Source organism: Oncorhynchus mykiss, chromosome 10 (genome assembly GCF_013265735.2).
Source record: "Oncorhynchus mykiss isolate Arlee chromosome 10, USDA_OmykA_1.1, whole genome shotgun sequence".
In the NCBI taxonomy this organism is placed as follows: Eukaryota; Metazoa; Chordata; class Actinopteri; order Salmoniformes; family Salmonidae; genus Oncorhynchus; species Oncorhynchus mykiss.
The window spans coordinates 20,819,281-20,845,699 of NC_048574.1; the positions used below are offsets into that span (position 1 = coordinate 20,819,281).

Genomic DNA, 26,419 nt, shown 5'->3' on the forward strand with positions numbered 1-26,419 from the left:
AATGATCCAAGGTCTTTCCAGCTCTGGTTGAGCAATCGCTATGCTGATAAAATGTAGGGAGTCTTGTTTTCAGATTAGCCTTGTTAAAATCCCCAGCTACAATGAATGCAGCTTCCGGATAAATGGTTTCCAGTTTGCAAAGAGTTAAATAAAGTTCGTTCAGAGCCATCGATGTGTCTGCTTGGGGGGGATATATACGGCTGTGATTATAATCGTAGATAATGCGGTCTACATTTGATTGTGAGGAATTCTAAATCAGGTGAACAGAAGGATTTGAGTTCCTGTATGTTTCTTTCATCACACCATGTCACGTTAGCCATAAGGCATACGCCCCCGCCCCTCTTCTTGCCAGAAAGATGTTTGTTTCTGTCGGCGCGATGAGTGGAGAAACCCGTTGGCTGCACCGCCTCGGATAGCGTCTCTCCAGTGAGCCATGTTTCCGTGAAGCAAAGAACGTTACAGTCTCTGATGTCCCTCTGGAATGCTACCCTTGCTCGGATTTCATCAACCTTGTTGTCAAGAGACTGGACATTGGCAAGAAGAATGCTAGGGAGTGGTGCACGGTGTGCCCGTCTCCGGAGTCTGACCAGAAGACCGCCTCGTTTCCCTCTTTTTCGGAGTTGTTTTTTTGGGTCGCTGCATGGGATCCACTCCGTTGTCCTGTTTGTAAGGCAGAACACAGGATCCGCGTCGTGAAAAACATATTCTTGGTCGTACTGATGGTGAGTTGACGCTGATCTTATATTCAGTAGTTCTTCTCGACTGTATGTCATGAAACCTAAGATGACCTGGGGTACTAATGTAAGAAATGTAAGAAATAACACGTAAAAAAACAAAAAACTGCATAGTTTCCTAGGAACGCGAAGCGAGGCGGCCATCTCTGTCGGCGTCCCTCTCCTCGCCCCTACCTGGGCTCAAACCAGGGACCCTCTGCACACATCAACAACTGACACCCTTAAAGCATCATTACCTATCACTCCACAAAAGCCACGGCCCTTGCAGAGCAAGGGAAAAAACTACTTCCAGGTCTCAGAGCGAGTGACGTCAGCGATTGAAATGCTATTAGCGCGCGCCCGCTAACTAGCTAGCCATTTCACACCGGTTACACGAGACCCCTTAGTTCCAGTGAAGGGAAATCTTGACACTACAGCATACAATGGTAATCCAGACAATTCTGTGCTTCTAACTTTGTGGCAACAGTTTGGGGAAGGCCCTTTCCTGTTTCAGCATGACAATGCCCCTGTGCACACAGCGAGGTGCATGCAGAAATGGTTTGTCTCGAGATCGGTATGGAAGAACTTGATTGGCCTGAACTCAACCCCATTGAACACCATTGGGATGAATTGGAACGTCGACTATGAGCCAGGCCTAATTTCCCAACATCAATGCCCAACCCCCCAAATGCTCTTGTGGCTGATTGGAAACAAGTCCCGCTGCAATGCTCCAACATTAAGTGGAAAGCCTTCCCAGAAGAGTGGAGGCTGTTATAGCAGCAAAGGGGGGACCAACTCCATATTAATGTCCATGATTTTGGAATGGAATGAGATGTTCGATGAGCAGATGTCTGCGTACTTTTGTTCATGTAGTGTAGATGTGTGGTTTGAAATCAATGTTATTTGCTTGGCATAAACATTTTAAAGTGAAAAAGTGAGTCTCAGCGTCACTCTATTACTGTGGAATTGCCCCTACACCCCCCTACATTTGAACCCCAGTTACCCCACACATGTTAATGTGTGTCAATCATTTTGGAGTAATTTTTATTGTAAATAAGAATAGAATGTGTTTCTGAACACTTCTACGTTAATGTGGATGCTACCATGATTAGGGATAATCATGAATGAATCGTGAATAATGATGAGTGAGAAAGATACAGAAGCACAATAACAATAACTACTATTCACAATTTATTCATGATATGTAATCATGGTAGTATCCACAATAATGTAGACGTGCTCCGAAACATATTAGACTCTTATTTACAATAAAAGTTACTCCAAAATGACACAATAAATTATTGACCATTCTTTTATATTGGGCACAACACAATCCGAACGTAACCAAAACAAACTGCAAATGCATCCAACAAGTTTGTAGAGTCACAAGCTTGATGTAGAAGTTGCGTACTAGGAATATGGGACCACATACTCAACTTTTTGACTAAATTTAACACGCTATAAGTGAATTTGTCCAAATACTTATGATACCTTCAAATGGCGGAAATAGATACATAAAGTGTTTTAATTTTTCAACAGTGAAACAGATATGTATGAAAATACCCTTAAATAAAAAGTGACATTGTGTGTGTGTGTGTGTGTGTGTGTGTGTGTGTGTGCGTGTGTGTGTGTGATGAGTCAGAGGTTGCTGTCTGAGGTGACAATGTGGTTGACTGATTACTGTGGACTGTAATCCTGCCAGAAGAACTGGGAGTTTGGCACAAGCTATTCCTGAACTGGGAAAATATACTACCACATGTGATATCACTGTCTGTACGTACAATATACCTACAAGACCCAATGACACACATGACACATTTTCTCAGCAGGAATTGTCTAATGTCCAACATATTTTTCCTGCTTTATCCCAATCTCTCCTAAAGAGACATATACACACAGAGGGTTGTGTAGTAGATAAAATATATATTTTGTAGTAAATACAAGATACAAGAGCTTTCAATACTATTGATCATGAAATATTGTTTCAAATTTGTCTCAGGTTTTAACAACTGCATCCAAGGTGAATGCATGAGATACTACTGAATAACCAAACAATGTGTAGATTAAATGTGACCTGTGAGGTATACTCTTTTTAACAAAGCCAGAGAGATAAAAAAAATAAAAAAAATGCCTGCTCAGAAGAGAACCCACAGCGGACATTATTATTATTATTTTATTTTAACTTTATTTAGCTAGGCAAGTCGGTTAAGTACAAATTCTTATTTACAATGATGACCTAGCAAAAGGCAAAAGTCCTCCTGAGGGGACGGGGATTAAAAAAAATATATATATAAAACAAAACACACATCAAGACAAGATAGACACAACAACACTACGTAAAGACAGCTAAGACAACAACATAGCATGGCAGCAACACATGACAACACAGCATGGTAGCAACACAGCATGGCAGCAGCACAACATGGTAGCAGCACAAAACATGGTAGAAACATTTTTGGGCACAGACAACACCAGTAAGTCTCCACACAAGTGAAAAGTATTTGAGGACACTAAATCCAATAAATCAATATATAAACTGAACACAAAAACAGATTACTTTTATATTCCAAGCCAAGAGACTAGTATGCATGCCGTTGTTTTGCTTATGGATGTTCATATTTATAGGCGCAGACAGGAACATCATGGATTTGTTAATAGAGTTGTTGCTGACACTTAGTGGTTGACGTTTACGTACTGCACTGCAGCGACTGAACTGCGAAGTGAAGTGATTGGTTGAAGACATCCACGCTGATTTGCTAGAAATCGTGACATGTTTTTCCTATTGGATAATTTTACTCGTAGTTCCTCCCACACCCGGATGTTGTGTTTTTTGGGCTGCTCGAATGTTGATGGGAGATTTTGGATTCTTGGCATAGGCTGGTGTTTTGCACAAATTTAGGCAAATTCGGATTAAATTAGCTGTATTTCCTACGTCACGAGGATGCTGCGAGAGGGGAAAGAAGCGTGTCCATTCGTGGAGGACAGTTTCAGCCGCTTTCTGTCCCAGAGTAACATGTACGGACTCTGTCAGGCTGGAGAGCAAGAGTTACTCGCCGCTACTCTGAAAGGAAAAGTGGTCTGTTTCAGGTACCAAGACCTCCAACAGAAAATCAGACCTGTTGCTAAAGAGGTACAGTTCACCTACATACCAGGTGAGGATTAAGATAACTAGCTACAGAATGTATCCTGCTATTGTTGCATTCTTGCTATGGCTGCATGCATTGCATCGATTCATGTGTTGTGTATGTGTATACAAAATGTGTTGCTAGTGAACTTGCTAATGTGTGTCTGTCGTTTTCTGTCTCCTCAGTTGATGCAGAGATTGTATCAATTGACGCTTTCAACAAATCTTCACCGAACAGGGGGCTGGTCGTGGGAATAACGTTCATCAAGGTTTGCTTACATCCCCTACCCTTCTCCTAGTGAACACATCTGTACACATACAGTGCCTCCGGAAAGTATTCAGACCCCTTGACTTTTTCCAAATGTTGTTACATTGCTGAAAAAAACCCATATTTAATCAAATCTACACACAATACCCCATAATGACAAAGTGAAAACAGGTTTTTAGACATTTCTGCAAATATATTACAAATAAAAAACAGAAATACCTTATTTACATAAGTATTCAGACCTTTTGCTATGAGACTTGAAATTTAGCTCAGGTGCTTCCTGTTTCCATTGATCATCTTTGAGCTGTTTCTACAACTTCATTGGAATCCAGCTCTGATAAATTATATTGATTGGACATGATTTGGAAAGGCACAACTGTCAATATAAGGTACCACAGTTGACCGTGCATGTCAGAGCAAAAACCAAGCCATGAGGTCGAAGGAATTGTCCGTAGAGCTCCGAGACAGGATTGTGTCAAGGCATAGATCTGGAGAAGGGTACCAACAAATTTCTGCAGCATTGAAGGTCCCCAAGAATATAGTGGCCCCCATCATTCTTAAATGGAAGAAGTTTGGAACCACCAAGACTCTTCCTAGAGCTGGCCGCCCGGCGAAGTTGAGCAATCGTGGAAGAAGGGAGGTGACCAAGAACCCGATGATCACTCTGACAGAGTTCCTCTGTGGAGATGGGAGAACCTTCCAGAAGGACAACCATCTCTGCAGCACTCCACCAATCAGGACTTTGTGGTAGAGTGGCCAGACGGAAGCCACTCCTCAGTAAAAGGCACATGACAGCCCGCTTGGAGTTTGCCAAAAGGTACCTAAAGGACTCTGACCATTAGAAACAAGACTCTCTGTTCTGATGAAACCAAGATTGAACTATTTGGCCGAATGCCAAACGTCATGTCTGGAGGAAACCTGGCAGCATCCCTACCATGGGGGTGAAGCATGGTGGTGGCAGCATCATGCCATGGGGATGTTTTTCAGTGGCAGGGACTGGGAGACGAGTCAGGATTGAGGCAAAGATGAACGGAACAAAGTACAGAGAGATCCTTGATAAAAACCTGTTCCAGAGAGCTCAGGACTTCAGACTGGGCCGAAAGTTCACCTTCCAACAGGACAAGGACCCTAAGCACACAGCCAAGACAATGCAGTAGTGGCTTTGGGACAAGTCTATGAATGTCCTTGAGTGGTCCAGCCAGACTCCAGACGTGTGCATTAGGCCACACAGTAAAAATATTGAAAATTAGTTTTTCTCATGGGCAAGTTCAGATAGTACCTCTCTGTTTTGGGATGTTTTCTTATGTTTTGTGTCTGCTGAATGATAAGACTATTTTCTCTCTCTCTCTTTGGTAGATGAAAGTGTGTTCACACATCACTGTTTCCATAACACTTGTCTTCACTCCTCCCCCAGGACTCTGGTGACAAAGCCACTCCATTCCTCAACATCTACTGTGACTACGAGCCAGGGTCAGAATTCAACCTGGAGTCCATTGCACGTGAGACATCGCATCACCTGCTGCAGTAGAGTCACATAGAACACACATTCCCTTCTTGTAATCACATGGTTTTACAGGGTAGTGTTCATTAGGACCACGTAGTAAAGTGTTTCAAAATGTTGTACGATGGAAAACAAAATAGTTCAGAAAATACCTCCCAATTTCACCCTGTTATGATTCAGTTTCTTCTGTTTCATGCCTAGTGAACATGACCCTGATTAGAGCTTGTTTCTTTATCCTCTTCTTAGAGAGCTGTCTGAACCTGGAGCTGCAGTTCACCCCCTTCCAGCTTTACCACACAGAGTAAGTACTGTACACACTATAGTGGGCCCCTATCTAACCCCTATCTAACTTTTGACATAGTTTATACTTCTTTGACTCCACACACATTTTAGGTGCACAATGTACTTTCAAGTTTCAAGTTTTAATGTCATGCACACAAGTACAGTGAAATGCCTTTCTTGCCAGCTCTAACCACAACAATGTAGTAATCAATATCAATGCAGTACTAAAAACATCAAAGTAGAACAAAACTAAGACAGAAATAAGAAGAACACGCTAAATAAGCTATATACAGGGTCAGTTCCAGTACCATACAATGTGCAGGGATACTGGAGTGATAGAGGTAGACATGTACATGAGTAAGGTGATTAGGCATCAGGATATATGATAAACAGACTAGCAGCAGCGGATATGTGTGTGGAGTCAGTATAAATGTGTGTGCATGAATGACCCAATTTATGAGTCAAGATTTAAAAATTGAAAGTATAAAAAAGCCTGGCATGACGATAGTGTTTATCACTTCCTTACATTGTTAATGACATGAATAACAACAGTATGTAACTGTTCCAGAGTGCAGTGCGAAAATGGATGCAGTGAGACAGTGTTTCTGCTCAGTGGTCATGATCAGAGGATTCATCTTTACAAGGAGGTAAGCCTATGTACCTGTGTGTGTGCAGTGAGATTTGTGTGTGGGAGTCTAGTAAATGTATCTTCTCTGCAATAGAACGCCTCCCTTCACCAATTTGAAGAGCAACCAGTCGAGAGACTCTTCCCTGAGCTACAAGAGCTGCCCAGCAAGTTAGTTTGTGTATCCTCTGTCTGCTGTTCTCCCAGTTGTGCGTGTGTGTGTGTGTGTAATCACTGTTCCCTCTCTTTACAGTGTGTTGTGGCTTGATGTGCTGAGTATCCCCGGCGGTCGTCGTCTCTCCGCCTTTGGCTGTCAGAACGGCTGCGTTGGGCTGGCTCTGGTGGACCAGACTGGACCTGGTGAGGACGGCCTATACACTAAATCACTATAGGATTGCGCCCCAAATGGCACTGAATTCCATATTTAGTGCACTACATTCGACCACAGCCTGTAGGGCTTTGGTTAATAGTAGTGCACTATATATAGGGAATAGGGTTTATATGGGAAATAGGGTGCAATTTGCGACACAACCTATGATTTGCTGATGTACTTTGCTTTCTGTGTTTTCACATGCGTTTTTGTGGATTAGAGATTTTGCAGAGTTGGCGGGTGCAGCAGGACAGTCCCATCTCCACCGTGCTGCTCTTCCCCCTGCATTCCCGGGCAGAGCCGGCGGACGCTGAAAGGGCAGGAGAGACGGGAGGGGACGGTATGGATGAGCAGCACCGATTTGACCTCTGGATATTGTTGTGCCCAAATGGCAGTACATTCCCTATGTAGTGTTCTAATTTGCTCCAGTGCCCATAGGGCTTTGGTCAAAAGTAGTACTCTATATAGGGAATAGGGAATTCCAAAACTCTGGATGTGTTCAAGAGCATCATTCTGCTCAGTCGCTGATCACCGACTGACTGAGCAGACTGACTGATCTACATATAATAACAAGCAGTATTTTTGGATGCAATGAGATTTGTAGATCTGTGTTTATGCTCCGTGTGACAAAATTATTAGATAGGAGGAGAGAGCATTTGGTCAGAACCATTCCCTAGCCTACCAGTGGACTAGGTGGAGCTATTGGTATATTGCAAATTCTATGCAGATGTTGCACCGTCCTACAGTTACCCTACACATAACAACAAATCCATTCAGAATATACCCTAAATAGCAGCCTACCTGTTGGCTTTTGGTCATTGTAGCCTTTCTTTCTCATTTCACTTTTCATTCTGTCATTTTAATTCCAGCTTCCATTGATTAGATATCCCCTAACTTGCTTGCCACACAAGCAGAGCAGCTATGCAATTGTCTTTCTCTCTCTGCGTCAAGTACAAGGATCAGAGCTCTTTTTCCAAATCATCAATATAGAGTCACATCATGCAGCCCTTATGTTTTGATTTCTAAAACATTCCCAGTTTTATATAGGCCTAACACAAGTAAATCAACAATGGATTTTATTGTGATGGTGTAGGCTATATTATTAGATTTTGTTAAACTTTTTAAATGTAGCTGTTCCAAAGGCACGCATCAGCAGCTTGTTTGCATGGAAGCCCGTAGATGCTAAACATTTGCTCCATTTGTAATATAATTATCCTCTGACAACATTTCATGACCGCCACAGCCATAAAAAAACAAAACATTTGTCTCCACACTTTTCTCAGACATTGAGATCGTTGGTTACAACCTCCTGGTGACCAGCAGTATAGAGATGGCCGTCGTGTACAGGTCAGTATCACAGGCCTATTAGAGACTAAGAATACATGAATAAAGAATGTAAGCCATTCGCGAGAGGTGCTTACTAAAGGAACATTACCTTAAAAATCTTATTGCAGTGGTAGAATGCCAGTCATTTGTTTATAAAAGCTTGTTCATACTCTGTCGTGGTCAGTAAGGATATTTTATTTTGTCCTGGTTAGTGTTTTGTGTTCACTGTGTGGTCCGTGCTCTTTCTAGTCTTCGGTCAATGTGTGGTCAGTTAGGTTTCTATGGTCAGAATGGTCAGTACATTGTGCTCTCAGGGATGTCCAGAAGTATGGTGTGAGTTGCCATGCGTGCCTCTCGGAGAGTGACCAGTGTGACGCAGTGCTCTGTGCGCTGGTCACAGACCTGGACTTTGATGGACAGAAGGAGCTGTTACTGGGAACTTATGGACAGGTGAGTATGTGGGCTTCTCATAAGGGGAAGAAGGGCTATGAGCAAAAAAAATACTTATTTAAACTAATAAAATACAGTGCATTTGGAAAGTATTCAGATCCCTTCCCTTTTTCCACATTTTGTAATGTTACAACCTTATTCTAAAATGTATAAAAAATAAAAATACATCTACACACAATACCCCATAATGACTAACCGAAAAAAGGTTTTTCGATTTTTTTTTTTGTACATTTATTACAAATTAAAAACAAAAATCATTTATTTACATAAGTATTCAGACCCTTTGCTATGAGACTCAAAATTTAGCTCAGGTGCATCTTGTTTCTGTGATCATCCTGGATGTTTCTACAACTTGGAGTCCACCTGTGGTAAATTCAATTGATTGGACATGATTTGGAAAGGCACACACCTGTCTATATAAGGTCCCACAGTTGACAATGCACATCAGAGCAAAAACCAAGCCATGATGTCGAAGAAATTGTCTGTAAATCTCAGAGACAAGATTATGTCATGGCACAGATCTGGGGAAGGGTATCAGAACATTTCTCCAGCATCGAAGGTCCCCAAGAACACAGTGGCCTCCATCATTCTTAAATGGAAGAAGTTTGGAACCAGCAAGACTCTCCCTAGAGCTGGCCGTGCTGCCAAACTATGCAATCGGGGGAAAAGGGCCTTGGTCAGGGAGGTGACCAAGAACCGGATGGTCACTCTCACAGAGTTCCTCTGTGGAGATGGGAGAACCTTCCAGAAGGACACCCATCTCTGCAGCACTCCACCAATCAGGCCTTTATGGTAGAGGCAAAGATGAATGGAGCAAAGTACAGAGGGATCCTTGATGAAAATCTGTTCCAGAGCACTCAGGACCTCAGACTGGGGCGAAGGTTTATCTTCCAACAGGACAAAGACTCTAAGCACACAGCCAAGACAATGCAGTACTGGCTTCGGGACAAGTCTCAATGTTCTTGAGTGGCCCAGCCAGAGCCCGGACTTGAACCCGATCTAACATCTCTGAAGAGACCTGAAAATAGCTGTGCAGCGGCGCTCTCCATCCAACTTGACAGAGCTTGAGAGGATCTACAGAGAAGAATGGTAGAAACTCCCCAAATACAGGTGTGCCAAGCTTATAGCATCATACCCAGGAAGACTCGAGGCTGTAATGGCGGCCAAAGGTGCTTCAACAAGTTACTAAGTAAAGGGTCTGAATACTTATGTAAATGGGATATTTCACTTTTTTCAATTTTAAAAATGTGCAGAAATTCTAAACCTGTTTTTGCTTTGTCATTTGGCTCCCGTGTGGCGCAGCGATCTAAGGCACTGCATCTTCGTGCTAGAGGCTTCACTACAGACCCTGGTTCGATTCCAGGCTGTATCACAACCGGCTGTGATTCGAAGTCCCATAGGGCGTTGCACAATTGGCCCAGCGTCATTAGGGTTTGGTAGGGGTTATCCTTATTGTAAATAAGAATTTGTTCTTAACTGACTTGCCCAGTTAAATAAAATAAAATACAATTATGGGGTATTGTGTAGATCAATGAGGACATTTAAAAAAATAAAATAAAATAAAAAAATGTTTTTTTTAGAATAAGGAACAAAATGTGGAAGAAGTCTAGGTCTGAATACTTTCCGATTGCACTGTACATACTCCTTGATGAGATTACTACAAAAATCTAACCTGATCATAACCGAAAATGAATGACTGATTACTCCATTGATTTACTCCATTTGTCAATTTTTATATTTTTGTTTTTGCTCCACTCTTGGATGTTAGTCAGTGTGTTTTTAAAACTTCTCATCCAAATCATGATTCAAATCAAATTCTATTAGTCACATGCACCTTATGCACATGCATAAGAGGTGTAGAACTTACAGTGAAATGCTTACTTACAAGCCCCTAACCAACAATGCAGTTTAAAAAATGCGAAATAAGAAATAAAAATAACAAGTAGTTAAAAACCAGCAGTACAATTACAGTCAATGTGTGGGGGCACCGATTAGCTGATGTGCTGAGGGTTTCTTATGCTTCTGCTCCTATACCTCAGGAGCTGCTTTGCTACAAGTTCCAGCAACCAATGAGAGGAACAGAGGAACAGTTCCAACTGCTGTGGAGGCGGAGCTTCAAGAGCCCTTTGCTGTCCATCATTTACTTGGATTTGACTGGAGATGGGCTGAGAGAGCTGGCGATTCTAACACTCAAGGGGCTACACATACTACAGGTGCATTATCATGGAGTGCCATAGCACGGAGTGTAGTCCCTATAATACATTTTACGTTTACATTTTACACTACCGTTCAAAAGTTTGGGGTTTCTTAGAAATGTCCTTGTTTTTGAAAGAAAAGCACCTTTTTTTTTGTCCATTAAAATAACCTCAAATTGATCAGAATTACAGTGTAGACATTGTTAATATTGTAAATTACTATTGTAGCTAGAAACGATTTTTAATGGAATATCTACATAGGTGGCCCATTATCAACAACCATCACTCCTGTGTTCCAATGGCACGTTGTGTTAGCTAATCCAAGTTTATCATTTTATAAGGCTAATTGATCATTAGAAAACCCTTTTGCAATTATGTTAGCACAGCTGAAAACTATTGTTCTGATTAAAGAAGCAATAAAACTGGCCTTCTTTAGACTAGTTGAGTATCTGGAGCATCAGCATTTGTGGGTTTGATTACAGGCTCAAAATAGCCAGAAACAAAGAACTTTCTTCTGAAACTCATCGGTCTATTCTTGTTTTGAGAAATGAAGGCTATTCTATGCGAGAAATTGCCAAGAAACTGAAGATCTCGTACATCGCTGTGTACTACTCCCTTCAAAGAACAGCTCAAACTGGCTCTAACCAGAATAGAAAGAGTAGGAGGCCCCGGTGCACAACTGAGCAAGAGGACAAGTACATTAGAGTGTCTAGTTTGAGAAACAGACAAGTCCTCAACTGGCAGCTTCATTAAATAGTACCCGCAAAACACCAGTTTTTTTGCAGATAGCCAATGGAATCAAAACATTACTGCACATAACGCGCCAATGTAAACTGAGATTTTTGGATATAAATATGCACATTATCGAACAAAACATACATGTATTGTGTAACATGATGTCCTATGAGTGTCATCTGATGAAGATCATCAAAGGTTAGTGATTAATTTTATCTATATTTCTACTTTTTGTGACTCCTATCTTTGGCTGGTAAAATGTCTGTGTTTTTTTGACTTGGCTCTGACCTAACATAATCATATGTTGTGCTTTCGCTGTAAAGCCTTTTTGAATTCGGACACGATGGGTAGATTAACAAGAAGTGCATCTTTCATTTGCTGTATTGGACTTGTTAATGTGTGAAAGTTACATATTTCAAAAAAATATTTTTGAATTTCGCGCACTGCCTTTACAGCGGAATGTGTCGAGGGGTTCCGCTAGCAGAATGCCTGCCCTAGAATGGATAACTATTTGTTCAGCACTTTTAAAAAATATACAGAATTCAGAATATCCGTTCTTACAGTATTTTCCCTGTACACCAAGTCAGAACTGTAGGATAAATAAAGGGGGCATATAAGCAGACAGTGAAAGCTCTTACAATATTTGATAATTACATTTCTCTAAAACAGGCTATAGGCTACATGTGCACCACCAAGTCAGAACAGTCGGCTAAATTAGGAGTGGAAAATTGCCCAAACTTGCAATTCGGATGACCGTTCAAAACGTATTTTCTCAGTCAGTGCTCGCCCCCCCCCCCCCCCCCCCCCCCTCCCCGAGTTCCCAGTTGTCTTGAACTCACTGAAGTCTGAGATTTCCGAGTTTCCAGTTGTTTTGAGCGCGGCAGAAGTCATGCTGGATTGAAATCATGGCCAGTGTTGAATGTGTATCCTTTTAAGTTCGGAAAAGAGGCCCTTAAACCCAGACTTGGACCACACACCCACTCCACGGAATATCAGGCTAGTGACTGCTTTGCAATGCTGGCAGTTAGCCACTGATTCCTTCCAAACCACTCATTGTTGAAATTGCGATTTCCAACTTGTGTAATGTTTATGGTGTAAGCACCGATACGTTTTATCTATAATTTATCGTCATTATTTCTCTTCAAATGACAAGGATTGAAAAGGATTTGCCAGTAGATTGTCAACTTGATTCATGATGATGACTGCTAGCTTGCTAGCTAAGATTTTGAAAGTATGTTGTTGACATTATCAGTCCTATCAAAGCTACTGTAGCTATAAGATGATTTGATGTCATTTTATCTGTGGCCAATGACCTTGAGCCTTCTTGAGCCTTCTAATGTAACTCTATGGCAGTACCTAAGTGGCTTGAATTTTTCAGCTCTACCCGTAGACTTTGCGGTGACGTAGTGTCGCCATGAGTGACAGAACACTGAGCCAACCACGGCGCAATTAAAGAACATTACCAACCCCTACGCTCCGTATTTTCCGCTGGTTGCCCCACTACCACAGAAGGCACTGAGCAAGTTTGAAACACGTGCATTTTGGAGCTGCCTTACTCAAGAAAGCAGTTTAATGCGACTTTATTAAGTCGATTATTATTTAAAAGAAATGGTTTTACATTGTTTGCAAACTGATATGTGACACGTATTAATGCCAAAGTAACGTGCTAATTTTTTTTATAAACAGGTGGGGCTCAAAACAGGTGGGGTTTTGCACCACCTGCCCTGAATGACGAGTCGCCACTGACTGTATAATCTCTTTCTCTCTCCCACTTTCTCTTTCTCTTCTTTCCATCTTTTCCCCTCTCGTCCTCTCTCCAGCACAGTCTGACCAGCACTGCTGACTTGGTCCTTCAGCGACTGGCCGACAGGGGGTCAAAGCTGGCCCCTGGCTCGGAAGTTCAGCCAATCCCAGAACGGAACACCGAAGAGAGGGATGCTGTGACCAATGAGGAGCAGAGTGCCCCATCAAAGTGAGAGCCAGCTGTTTTTTTCTTTTTTCTATTTTAACCTCTATTTAACAAGGCAAGTCAGTTAAGAACAAATTCTTATTTACAATGACGGCCAAACTCGGAGGACACTGGGCTAATTGTGTGCCGCCCTATGGGATTCTCAATCACGGTCGGATGTGATACAGCCTGGATTCGAACCAGGGACTGGGGTGACGCCTCTTGCACTGAGATGCTGTGCCACCTGGGTTACCTGTGACAATAATGACAGTTTTACCAGGAATTATCTACACTTACAACATCATGATAAAAACATGTTTTTGATGTTGCCTAACATGCAATATTGTCCATATATGTACACAATAAATGAACTAAATATGTTTTTTGCATTATTGTCAAGAAGCTTGCATTTAGGTCTCTGTAATTTTGTCAAGACCCGACAGGACTGAAAAGAGCTAAAACAACAAATTCACTGACAAGGTCTTATTTTGTTCATGAAGTAAGTATTTAGTAATTTTACGGTGTCATACAGCACAGTGAAGCAGATCATTTTAATGACTTGGCCTAGAATTTCATGCACCCACCTGGAATGGGTCAACTTATAAAAAATGGTTAAGGAAAATCACTATTAGTCCTAAATTAATTAAATCCTGTATTGACTTATACCAAGTATGTCGTTACATTATTTCATAACTCAATGCAAGTTCACACCTGTCATTTTGGTATATGAAAGTTGGTTTAAGAAAGTATGAAGACAGTACATTTAAAGTTGTTTGGTCCATTTCTGGGGTGAACAAAAGCGTACTTCCATTTTATTTGTACATATTTTATTCACCTGCACCTGACAAACTGCACGATGAACTTCACCACTTTGGGTAAGGCTATTTTGCTGGTAAAAGTGTGTGTTTGCTCCACTCCGGTTAGAAAGTAGTCAAACGTGTTCATGTGAACTTTTCATGTTTCAGGTCAAAATGTGCTTTATTTATCCTATGCACGAGTTGGTTATCAGAAGGATCACACTATCAGGTAGCCTAATTCATAAGTAGCTTTAGGGCCTATTTACAAAGTCGCATTTAAAAAAAAAAACGTAATAAATTAAAAGCAGCATAATTTGGCTGATATTTTCATTTTGTTTGAATGTGCAAATTTTGCAAGCTTCTTGCCTTTTCGGACCAGAAAGGCCATAGGACTAAAAAAGTGGATGCTGAACCACGTGACGTCAGCTTGTTCTCCTGACAACCTTTCGGTCGAAGAAGATGACCTGGTGTCTCGTTTGCTTCATCTCTCACCGGTCAGCGGCAGTGTGGTCTACTTCACAGCTTTCAAATAATATTTCCCTCATGTACTTCAAAGACAATAACAACAGCTGAACTGCCATGGACTTACTGTACATGTTTATCCCAGAAGATGGCGTGAAGATGACTTAAAAATATATATATTTTTCCCGGGCTATTCTTCGTAAATCTTTAAAATGTTTATCTTTTTGATAGGCTAGTTCATCAGTGTCACTACTGACTTACGGCATTATTTTAATGCACCTTGGTGGACTATTGCGTATGAATCACGGGCAAGAGAACACCACTACTGAACACAAAGCTTATGAAGTGACAGGCTAATGAATGCATTTCACTCAATGGATTTTTATATTTAGCTTTCTGTGACGCTCTATCAGCCAACTGCAAGCAGAGTCGAGAAGAACAAGCAGGACCGAATGCGCTGTGTTGCCTGTCATTTTGGTGTTCTCAAAGAGGAAATCGGAGACATTTTAAGTCAAGAAGGAAAAACTTGGATCATTTTGTGAGAACTCGCATATATGTAATGTGGTGAGGGCGTTGTGGAATAACGCAAATAGGCCTATACAAACTGGTCGGAAAATGATGGCCGGTGGAGCAGTTGAACAAAACGGGATATTCTTGAATCCTCTTCATCACAATCAACAGCCCTACATGGAGTCAGATCCCCCCGACTCTCGTAAACGACCACTAACTCCGACGGAGGAGGACTGTTGTACCAAGCGCACAAACACCGGAGGTAAGACATTGCACACCCACCGGAGGCTACATTGTATTCAGCGTGATCAAGCAGTAACTAATGTTTTAGTTACTGCTTGAACACAGACGCTCTTATCCAAAGTAACGTGCAAGATCAATTAGGGTTAAGTGCCTTGCTCAAGGGCACATCGACATTTTTCACCTAGTTGGCTCGGGGATTTGAACCAGCGACATTTCAGTTATTGGCCCAGCGCTCTTAACCGCTAGGCTACCAGTCGCAAACATTGGGATCCTATAAATACATGGAATGACATCTGATTGACAGTAGAAAATAGTTGCCATAGATCAGCAGTTTCTAAGGCCCTCAGTAAATGTAACATGTCATCAGCCCATTACGTTTGACAGAGAACTTATCTATGGCAACTATTTTCTAGTATGTCAATCAGATGTCATACCATGTATTTATAGGATCCCAATGTTTGAATGCATAAGATTATACAACTTTTGTAGCCTATGTTTCACAAGCATGCTCTGACTTAAGTTTCAAGGCACATTGCATCAATGTATATAAATACTTATTGTAGCCTAGCTATTGGTCTCACTACTTACATAATTTCATAAAATACAGTGACCCATTTGGCACCTGTCAGGTTTGAACCCAGTCACCCCTTCATGTTGCACATCTGGAGATTCGTTATGACATTTTCCATTGAGTGGAACATTGATGTTGCAGACTCATGGGACCTCAGAAACATAGTAAATGAGATGGTCGCTGATAGTTCACTTCAGAAAATACCACTAAGGAAAATAATTGAAATGTTTTTCTTTAGAAATGTGATCTGTGAACATCCATAATTTTAAAACTGTCACAATTGACTATCAGAGAACAACAACTTCTAATACATTATGTACCTGTCATAGCCATTTACTTAGAAAGCCACGGTTTGTTTCTGCAGAAATAGTCTCAATAAAACTAACACAATTTACCAACCATTCCATAGCACACAATGAAATCTTTACACCCCAGAGCACCCAATGTAATTCACTTATCGGCTACACGCTAAAATAGGTTACCTACGTAGTCGTAAACTGGTAGACAACCACATGGAGGATGGAAAAACAAACGGAACTGATCGACAACAATTCAAACACACTTTTGTGTTTTCTTGTGAAATCACAAAATTATGTGATTGCAGCATGTTGATACAGCATTTAAAGCATTAATTTTAATCTTTGTTCAGGGGTAAAACAAATAGCAAACCCGAAATAGATAGCCTGCAATGTGTTGCTCACACGTTTGCAATATGACTCATCTAAAACGCTAGTGACATTTCAGTAATATCATTGAGGATGGTGCTGTTGGTGACGGCAAAAACATGACTCCTTGTTTAGGAAAGTTTTTTTTATAATAAATGTATGAGGTAGCCTATAGAAAGGGTTATTCTAGACCAGCACACGGGGACCACTTATTCCATTAGGCTATTTACTTTTTACCAGGTGGTGTAGCCTACCAATTGGCTGTGTCTATCTTTGGATGTTACCGTGTAAGGCACCAATCATGTAATATCTAACAACAAATAATGTCAATCTGTAAAAATAAAATGTAATTGCGAGATTAAGTTTAAGTAGAATTGATAAAATATATTTTCCTCCACGAGATAGTCTAATTATCTGTGATTTTCTTCACTGCAATAATTTCAAACACAAAATGCCCACATTGCATTTTTCCATTATTATAGTCAGAATGTATATCGAGTTTTAAGGTTCATGTGATCTTGGTTGTATTATAATTGTATTATCATCAGATTTCATGTCATTTAGGCTATTTAATAGATAGATGATACATATACGTTTTTTTCTTGATGATTCTCAGCCATCTTGGTCATTACATTACACATTGTGTCTGATATTTATCACATCATTCCTGTTGATCATTAACATGACTGCCAGTTACCATAAAAAAGGAGTAAGCTGCTGGAGGTTTCACTGCTGTGTGCTTATTGTGCATTTAGGATTGCTGGAGAATTACTGCCCAACTCGAGGAGGTAGCCTATTTCTTTTTCCTTTAAAAAAAATCACCAACACCCCTCTCCTCAAAACTAACATTTTTCATTCATTGCTCATGCTAATTTAGCCTGTAATTACCCATGTCTTGGATTAGGTATGATATGGTAATGTTGCTAATGGAAGGGTTGGCAGAGGAATGTGAGCTGGGTTCTTGGGGGGGGGGGGAGAAGGACACAGGTGCCCTTGCAGAGCAATGTGACGTGAGCGGACTATGAATTTGCCAGGTGGCAGAGGGAGAGAGGGGGGAGCCTACAGAGAGACAATGCTTATGTAGCCACAACAGTGAGTCCTGGTGACACAATTAATGGTTTATTGGTATAATTTACTGGAAGACGGTCGCAAAGATGTTTATCTGCCTCAGTTATTACCCCAGTTTGCTCTATGATTTAAAGACATTGGAAATGTATCTAGAAAATGAACAAAGCGGCAAGACAAATGGTACTAGTATTTCTAGAGGTTCCCTGGAAATGACTACTGAGCAGAGCCAACCCCCCCACCCACACAGGATACTGCTCTCTATAGTCTATACGATTTATAGACGTAGTGATTGGCTTCGTCGCCCTCCTCCCCCCACCTACACCATTCTGCGGCACTGCCATTTGCAGTGGTTGATGAGCCCCCCCTCCCGCTCAAACATGGCCGTCTGAGGGAAGAGGGGTGGGAGAGATTGGAGAGGGGTTGTACGGAGCACACACTCAGATCACTCCTCTCCTCCTCCACCATCATCCACTCACTGCATCCACACACCTTTTCAATCATCACTCAAGGTAACCCCACGCTCTCTCCCATGAAACGCACAAACCAACCCCACTACCTGTTTCACTTTTGTAATTTTCAACGGAAAAAGAAATTGAATGGGCCGCTACGCTTTATAGTGCTGCGTCAAAAGAGGCGGACTGGGGGAGAAAATCTAATTTTTTGGGGACAGGCATTGGGGGGTGGGGGCATGACGTGCTGTTGGAGGAGGCTGCCCATTGGCCAGACGAGTTGTCAGTCGTCCACGCTGCTGCAGACGGACGGGCCACTCGATGAATATGGATGAGAGCAGTGAAAAGGGTGATGCGGCAGGGAAGACCCCCCCCTTCAAACCGGTGCAGGCTTGAACAATGCGTGGCGTCTTTCACTGAAAACACTGAGAGCCAGCATTAGCATTTTCTTAGACAATTGAGGCTCTGACCAGCTGCAGGCATGACTTGGATGTTGCGGTGAAATCTTTTTTTTTTAACCCACTGATGTATTAGACCTCGGTGAAAAAGGTTGACTGGCCGCATTCCTCAACGCCACCATTTCACCTATGACTAGCCTAACGTTAAGGTACCCTTAAGAGATTGTACCCCGGCATTGATGGCGATCTGACAGAGGATTTTACCAGCAGATCTCAGAATGGGTAAGAGCCAAACTGTTTTTGTTATGACTTGTTGAATTCATTTATCACACTCAACTCTCTATATTTGATTACCTGAAATCTCATCTGCTCATTATTGCCCGTTTTGTTCCATCGTCCTTGCTGCCTGTCAGCGGCAGGTTGGTCCATTGACATGCAGAGTGGGTATTTGGAGGGGTAGTGGGGGGGTGGGGGCCCACCCCCGTTGAGTGACTTCACTAAACACGTTTGGCTCGTTGTCTGTCTCCAAGCTGTCCCCCCAGTATTAGATGCATGGGTTTGAACTCAACACCCTCAACTGGCTTAACGTTAGCTCCCCAACATGCCCCATACTGCTCCCATTCCCCTGGCGGATTGCAGCAACAGATTGCCATGTTTACTCTACCACATGACACCATTGAAACCTGTTACTGTGATTTTTCAGACACTAGGATGGAATTAATTATTGACTAATGACAAAACGCTGCTGTGAGGGCAATGGAGGGAATCTCAATGGTATGCTCTCCCATGCTGGTTTCACCCTGGTTTTAAGACACATAGAAACGGGGACTTGTACACTCCTGCCAACACAGGTCTAATAGAGGGCATTTCCACTGTTCCATTCCTATTGTTCAGTTTGCCCTGTGTGGAGAGATGTAGTAACATTTGTCCCCTGACTGACAGTAGAAAAGAGCCTGTAGCTCCATGAAGACAATGTCAATGTCTGAGCAATGGTCTTTACTTTTTCATCAAGGTCATCTATCATTATGTTTCTCTGAAAGGGGAAGATGAGCAGAGTAGAAAGCAGAAATCCAAGCAGAAAAGGGCCTTGGCTAATGATATGGTTTGAGTCAAGAGTGTAATGCCGTCATAATGGTTTCTCTCTGATTGATAAAGGTATGACAGATGTTCTCAGAAAGGCTAAAACATAAATCAGTGTGATTTACAATATAGATGTGTTGACGGACTAGACATGTTGAATGTAAATGTTGGTTCTAGTAGTTTTAGTAGTGTGTCCGAGGTAACAGAATGAAATCTAATTGACTTTGGATTTGAGAAATCAACATGTCATGACTGTATTGAGAGACCCAAATGGAACACGAGGGGCATTTTAAAAGAATCAGTAGAGAGCTGACACGTAGAGGGACTGTGAAATCCCTAGATGTCACAGTGCCACAATCATTATGATCAGGATCTAATGATCCCATTTTGGAGGCAAACAGAAGGTCAGTCTTAGAACAGTGACATCGATGTGTGCAGAGCTCTATCCATCCATCTTCCCTGGACAAGCCTGCAGATCCATCCCCCTGCATGAAGCTATACAACGACGACACAGGCAAACACGCATCTTGGTGTTGGCACCCAAAATCACCCCTAAAACTAACAACAATGTTGTGATATCATCATTATATTTTTGTGCTGGTCTGTATTGGAAACACGTTTGTATGCATATATGAACAGTTCTTTGAACGTGCCTTCTTGACAGAGTGACGTCAGCCTTGTTGCTGGTTGAGGCATTGAAGATGTCCCAAAGTGACGTCATTCATTGAAAAACGTATGTTAAAAATAATAGATGATATCTGAAAAAACATATTAGAATGATGTAGGCTACTAATATCTAATTGATTTCAGGGGTGATATTGGGTACTTATTGTGCACACAGGTTCATACATAGGTCACATGTCGGTCTCCCCTGTTGATTACTTATGTCTGGAACAGCACAACCAGGTGTTGGTTGGTACAGAGATGGAAGAGGATGTGAGTCATCCCAGTTGCTCATTTATTCTGGTTAATATAGGCCTACAGTCAATGAACAAAACAGACCAGACCCAGCTGCTATCGCATTGGTGTCTATGGGAGATTTACCTCTTAAGCAGACCGGTACTGTGACCATTTTTTTCAATTGTAAACTGCCTGAGTGGGACATCTTCATTTATCCACCATATTTGGGTTGGTATTCACAGTAATTGGCACTGTGTCCAACATTAGGTTGATTGCTCTTGTCTGAATTTAGCCTCCCCAATCTGGATTTGTTTGGATTGACACACACTGCTAGTGCTCACCTGGGTGATGGTTACAGTAAGTCTTTTTGATTAGCCATTACGTGTATGGAGGGGAACATTCTGAATTAAAAGGTTGAAGAACAAAAGGTTTGGTTGGTCAATTCTTTGAGCTGACACGATATCAGTCTCTGACTGATACAAGACAGTGTTGTAAGCCACTGAACCCCCTTTTAAATGGGAGGATATTGAGTTTGTCTTCTTGGAAGTATCCAGTTTGATCAAATCTGAGGGATTTCAGTCCCTTAAGCTTGCATCCCTAACATTCATTACTCAGGATCACTGGGTTGGATTTCATGCACTGCAAGCATATGATCTAAGTGTTTTGACATAGTCCTGTGTGAGTAAAATTCAGAGTAATGTTATTACATTATATAATTTTCACATTATTCTGATGTTCTTTATGTTCTCCTTTGTCTCTTGGATTGATAACATTATGTAGGAGTTGGCTTGAATTGGACCGCAAATGAGATATTTTGTCCGAAGATTCTGATAAAGGATACTAAAACTCCTTGAAAACAGTTAAAATTAGACCTCTGCAAACTGGAAAGGAGGTCAGCATTTACTCAACAGGAAATCTGGGACAGAATACAGAACGTGTCACCAAACTCTGATGAAATGTGAGACTAGAGGATACAAAAGAATCACACTCCGAAATGAAAACTCTCTCTAGATTCCTACCTACCAAAACCAGTGTGAAAAGAAGATATGTGGCTAGCTACCTATTCAAGTGTATGCATCTGACATGTACATGTTCCTATTGTGAATGATTGAATGGACCCAGAAGCGATACATTGTGAATGTGAATTGTAGTCTACTCCGTGCTGCAGGCGTGTATCGGCTGAGTTGAATGGGTTACTTTCAGTATGGTGTATATAATGTGTGTAGACTAGAGCCTCTTTACTAGCTCTGACCTCCTGTCTGTTTGTCTCTGTCCCTACAGAGGAGGGTGAGTACTTCCTGAAGGTGCTGATCCCCAGCTATGCAGCCGGCTCTATAATTGGCAAGGGTGGCCAGACCATCGTACAGCTGCAGAAAGAGACGGGCGCCACCATCAAGCTGTCCAAATCCAAAGACTTCTACCCAGGTAAGTGGACCTCACTTTGTCCAAATGTAAAGGCTTTAGGGCTGACCCCGTTTAGTTGACTGGTCGATTGTTTGGTCGATAGGCTGTTGGTCGACTGAGATTTCTTAAGTCGAACAGTCAGTCGTAAATCTTTGAGTTCTTTTCATGGTGCACAAGACACCTGTCTGAGTCGCACCTGTCTCAGTGGACTAATCCATTGTGGAGGCCGTGGGGATGGCACAGTCCATCACTGTAAGACGTGCTACTGAAATTGTATATGGCTATATTATGTAAGAACAATGGTGCAACACTAAGAAAAATAATACAATTGTATAACATGCGCTTTCTCCAGCGTTGCGGTCTGTGGTTCTTAAACATCATTCTGCTGTTGAATTGGCACCTTTTCCTCGACCATGTTGCTATGTGCATAATAGCAAAGTTATCCAGTATATTGGTGTTGAGAACAATGTGGCGGAAGCACCAGCGGAGTCAGGAGATGAGGAAACAGCCCTTGACTTAATTGTCTAAGAAAATTAAGGAGAGAGGAAACCCCATCTTAATTAGGTCTATAATCAATAGCCTCACTGTTGAATGTGCCTGACTATAAATCATCCATATTTTTCTACAGAAATAAGACAGATTCTGCTTCTGTTGCCTATTTGAGTGTTTGTTTAATAGCGTACTGATTCTGTGAGCTCCAAGCCTCATTCAACCACAACATGTCGGATAAAGCAATTTCACAAATGTCTGTTTTTAATCTTTGCTATGCTGTAATAAAGGGTTTACACTTTATTTTGTTAGAACAGCCTCTCGCTCCTATACCCTCCTTATTGTTATTATTACAATTATTATCATCATTATAATAATTAGCAATGTCATTATCATTAGTAGGCTTAGTATAACCACCATGGAGCTGTAGGCCTGAGAGCACATCCTGTTTAGCTGTCTAAATACCGTAACTTCCTTAGTTTATATATATATATATATATATATATATATATATATATATATATATATATATACACACACACATACACACACACATATACACATTTATAGGCTACTGTATCAACCAATCATTAATTAGTTCATGTCATCACACAGCATATGAGTCATTCATGATTTGAAATGCAATCAAGCATTTTAGTTTTAAAATGAAATAACAAAGGGAGCATTGAATAATTAGCCTAAACTATAAATAAACCGTTCCACGTTGGCAATTGCATTCACAAATGCATGGGACTGTTTTTAGTCTTGCTGTAATAAGGTCTTTACAAAAAAGGTAAGCTTATAATGTATTTAGTGTTGTTTACACTGTTCCAAATAGTTTGAAAAAAATAATATTGTAATCTAACAGCACCTTTTTGGCACTCATAATATGCACGCAGAACTTGCTCCCTACCTTCCTTATTTTTCTTGATCTCTAGTAGTTTCCACAACGAAGTCAAATGTCCCCCACACAACTTCCTGAGCAACCAGTAAAACATTCCTCTGTTTTGAGTGTCTTTTTCACGTCCTCTGCATCCATTTTGCTGTCACATGTTACGTAAAATAAATCAACAATTTATTGATGTGATTATGATATGCTATAGGTCAGGCCCCATTGGTCACGTGCATGTGATGCATACGTGTGTCAAGTAAAGAGAGCAAGGGTTGAGGGATTAGGGAATGTTTTTCCTAAACAAAGTAAGGATTTCGGTAGCAGAACTTTTCAGTCAGAAATGGCTGTAATTATGTTGCAGCTTCAGCAACACGGACAGCGAGATAAACACTTCATGTTCTGTGGTGGTCACTGCAGCAGGGAGGAGAGAGAGACAACACTATACACACTGTTGATGTTCTGTGGTGGTCGCTGCAGCAGGGAGGAGAGAGAGACAACACTATACACACTGTTGATGTTCTGTGGTGGTCACTGCAGCAGGGAGGAGAGAGAGACAACACTATACACACTGTTGATGTTCTGTGGTGGTCACTGCAGCAGGGAGGAGAGAGAGACAACACTATACACACTGTTGATGTTCTGTGGTGGTCACTGCAGCAGGGAGGAGAGAGAGACAACACTATACACACTGTTGATGTTCTGTGGTGGTCACTGCAGCAGGGAGGAGAGAGAGACAACACTATACACACTGTTGATGTTCTGTGGTGGTCGCTGCAGCAGGGAGGAGAGAGAGACAACACTATACACACTGTTGATGTTCTGTGGTGGTCGCTGCAGCAGGGAGGAGAGAGAGACAACACTATACACACTGTTGATGTTCTGTGGTGGTCGCTGCAGCAGGGAGGAGAGAGAGACAACACTATACACACTGTTGATGTTCTGTGGTGGTCGCTGCAGCAGGGAGGAGAGAGAGACCACACTATACACACTGTTGATGTTCTGTGGTGGTCGCTGCAGCAGGGAGGAGAGAGAGACAACACTATACACACTGTTGATGTTCTGTGGTGGTCGCTGCAGCAGGGAGGAGAGAGAGACCACACTATACACACTGTTGATGTTCTGTGGTGGTCGCTGCAGCAGGGAGGAGAGCGAGACAACTGGTGCTAGTCACACAGTCACTCCCTGTCTGAGCCTGGCCCAGCGCAATCAATTAAATTGCGGTCGGATCCCTTTAGAGTCATAAGTGTGTCTAAATTATTTCATCAAACAGTGAGCTTAAAGCATCAGACAAGCTCAGTGCATATAGTTTATTTTATTAAATACATGTTTTAACATTTTGAACAATATATTGGTCGAAAGACAACTCTCGGTAGAGCCACAATTTTTGTTGTTGGGGAAAAGGCTTACACACAAGTAAGAGCACCAAACCCATGGCACTCTCTGAATCGAAGTTCAGTAGAAGACTGTTTTTCATTGGTTATGCTGCAGTTTGAATTCCAACTGGGGAGCCCAACCAGTTTGATCTAACCTTCCAAATGCACAGTATTTGTGCCCAGACAAATGACCCATGCAGATGATACAGCTGCTATTGACACAGGAGTATCATTTAAAGATGCAAGCAATTTCTCTTTCAGTTTGGCTGTGCTCTTAGCAGGGAGCTGATCCCATTTCTGTGTAAAGTCTGTATTCCCCAGAAGTACTATCATTCTTCATTCTGCTACAATGTAAAGACCGCATTTAATCAATTTCCCTCTTAGCTGCCTGGCTGCCATTTTACTCCAAGATGGAGGGAGCACATTGTCTAATGTCAAGGACATGTAAGGTACACTGAAAGCACTAGTCGCCCAATAGGGCCTTGTTAAAAAACATGTCAACATGGGAAAAAAATGCTCATGTTTTCCCCAATGACCCCACACTGATGGAGGTCACTGCACTCCCTGCTTGGTGCTGAAGCATCTTGTCCTCGGAAGAGAAATGCCCGAGCCACAGAAAAGTATCTGCGTTTGTCCTTCATGGCTAAGGAAGCTCCAACCTGATGAAAAATAACAGGTGTTCAGCGGCTCACTTTTGATTAAGTCCAGATCTCTTTTGTTATAACTAATTGAACCAAATGATGTTATTTATTTTGTACTGATCGCCTATTTTCAACACATAGACAATGGACTGTGGTATTGTTAAACTGAACGCATTTCTGTACCATACAGATGCATAAATGGAAAGGAATTCATGTACTGGCTTTTGTTCCCTTTTACAATATATGGCTTTTAGTCAATTCTGTGATTGCCTCAAGCAACCAATTATAGATGAGCTACATGTAGAAAATAAGGATTAAACTTCCTGCAGAAATCAAAAAGGCAATATGGCTCAAATATGGCCTATTTTCTGCTAAACGGAAGGAGTGATATACTGCACCTTGACTAAACATTAGCAAAGATGAATGAACCTTGTCAAAGAATAGAAGTACAAAAAATACATTTTTTGGGTATCCATTTCTTAGATGGAAATTTCTCCCCACTTCTGCAATATCTGAAAAACTGGATTCATCGATGGTAACCATGACACGCTGAAAATAAACTCTAGTTATGGCTTACTGTTGCATATCAGCACTACTTTCTTTGTCTACCTAGAAAACACACATTGAAGCAGTTGTGCTTTTGTATCCTCCTCTCTCTGGGTGGTGGATGGGTTGTTGGGGCACCACCTGCTCTGCCCCTCCCCCTCCTCATTATTGCGATGAGTGAAGAGTTCAGGGAGATGGTACTGGCAGCGAATTAAACTACTACACCATCTCACACAATGGGCCAGAATTTCTCTTCCAGAAACTTCAATATACGAGGCATTTGCACCTGTACAAAGTTTACACCTGTTATTTGCCTAAGGAATTAAAAGACAACAAACAAAGCTAATCAATTGAAAGTAATTTTTACAACATTTTTTGTTACCGCAAGTATGTA

At 41.6% G+C, this 26,419-nt stretch overlaps 2 protein-coding genes across 4 annotated transcripts in view; both read left to right on the forward strand.

The window, feature by feature from the left end:
* Window positions 1-3,510: 3,510 nt before the first annotated feature.
* On the forward strand, window positions 3,511-13,924 carry kptn (kaptin (actin binding protein)). Of its 2 annotated transcripts, none has more exons than XM_021617737.2 (12): window positions 3,511-3,865; window positions 4,024-4,106; window positions 5,520-5,604; window positions 5,853-5,907; window positions 6,457-6,535; window positions 6,611-6,684; window positions 6,767-6,873; window positions 7,104-7,223; window positions 8,167-8,230; window positions 8,524-8,659; window positions 10,699-10,872; window positions 13,410-13,924. In XM_021617737.2, exons 1-12 carry the CDS (start codon window positions 3,655-3,657, stop codon window positions 13,563-13,565), a joined length of 1,344 nt encoding a protein of 447 aa, XP_021473412.2. In that variant the 5' UTR covers window positions 3,511-3,654; the 3' UTR covers window positions 13,566-13,924. The 2 variants fall into 2 exon arrangements, with proteins under 2 accessions (XP_021473412.2, XP_021473413.2); XM_021617738.2 differs by having other exon boundaries at window positions 13,415-13,924.
* An 841-nt stretch (window positions 13,925-14,765) lies between these two features.
* The window catches only part of LOC110533484 (RNA-binding protein Nova-1), a 29,676-nt gene continuing 18,022 nt past the window's right edge, over window positions 14,766-26,419 (forward strand). The window contains exons 1-2 of one of the 2 annotated variants that reach the window (XM_021617739.2): window positions 14,766-15,568; window positions 21,962-22,105. In XM_021617739.2, coding sequence (XP_021473414.1) covers window positions 15,412-15,568; window positions 21,962-22,105 — 301 coding nt within the window. In that variant the 5' untranslated portion in view covers window positions 14,766-15,411. Of the gene's footprint in view, window positions 15,569-18,635; window positions 18,983-21,961; window positions 22,106-26,419 lie in introns of those variants that run through there. The other variant, XM_021617740.2, reaches the window with a different exon arrangement.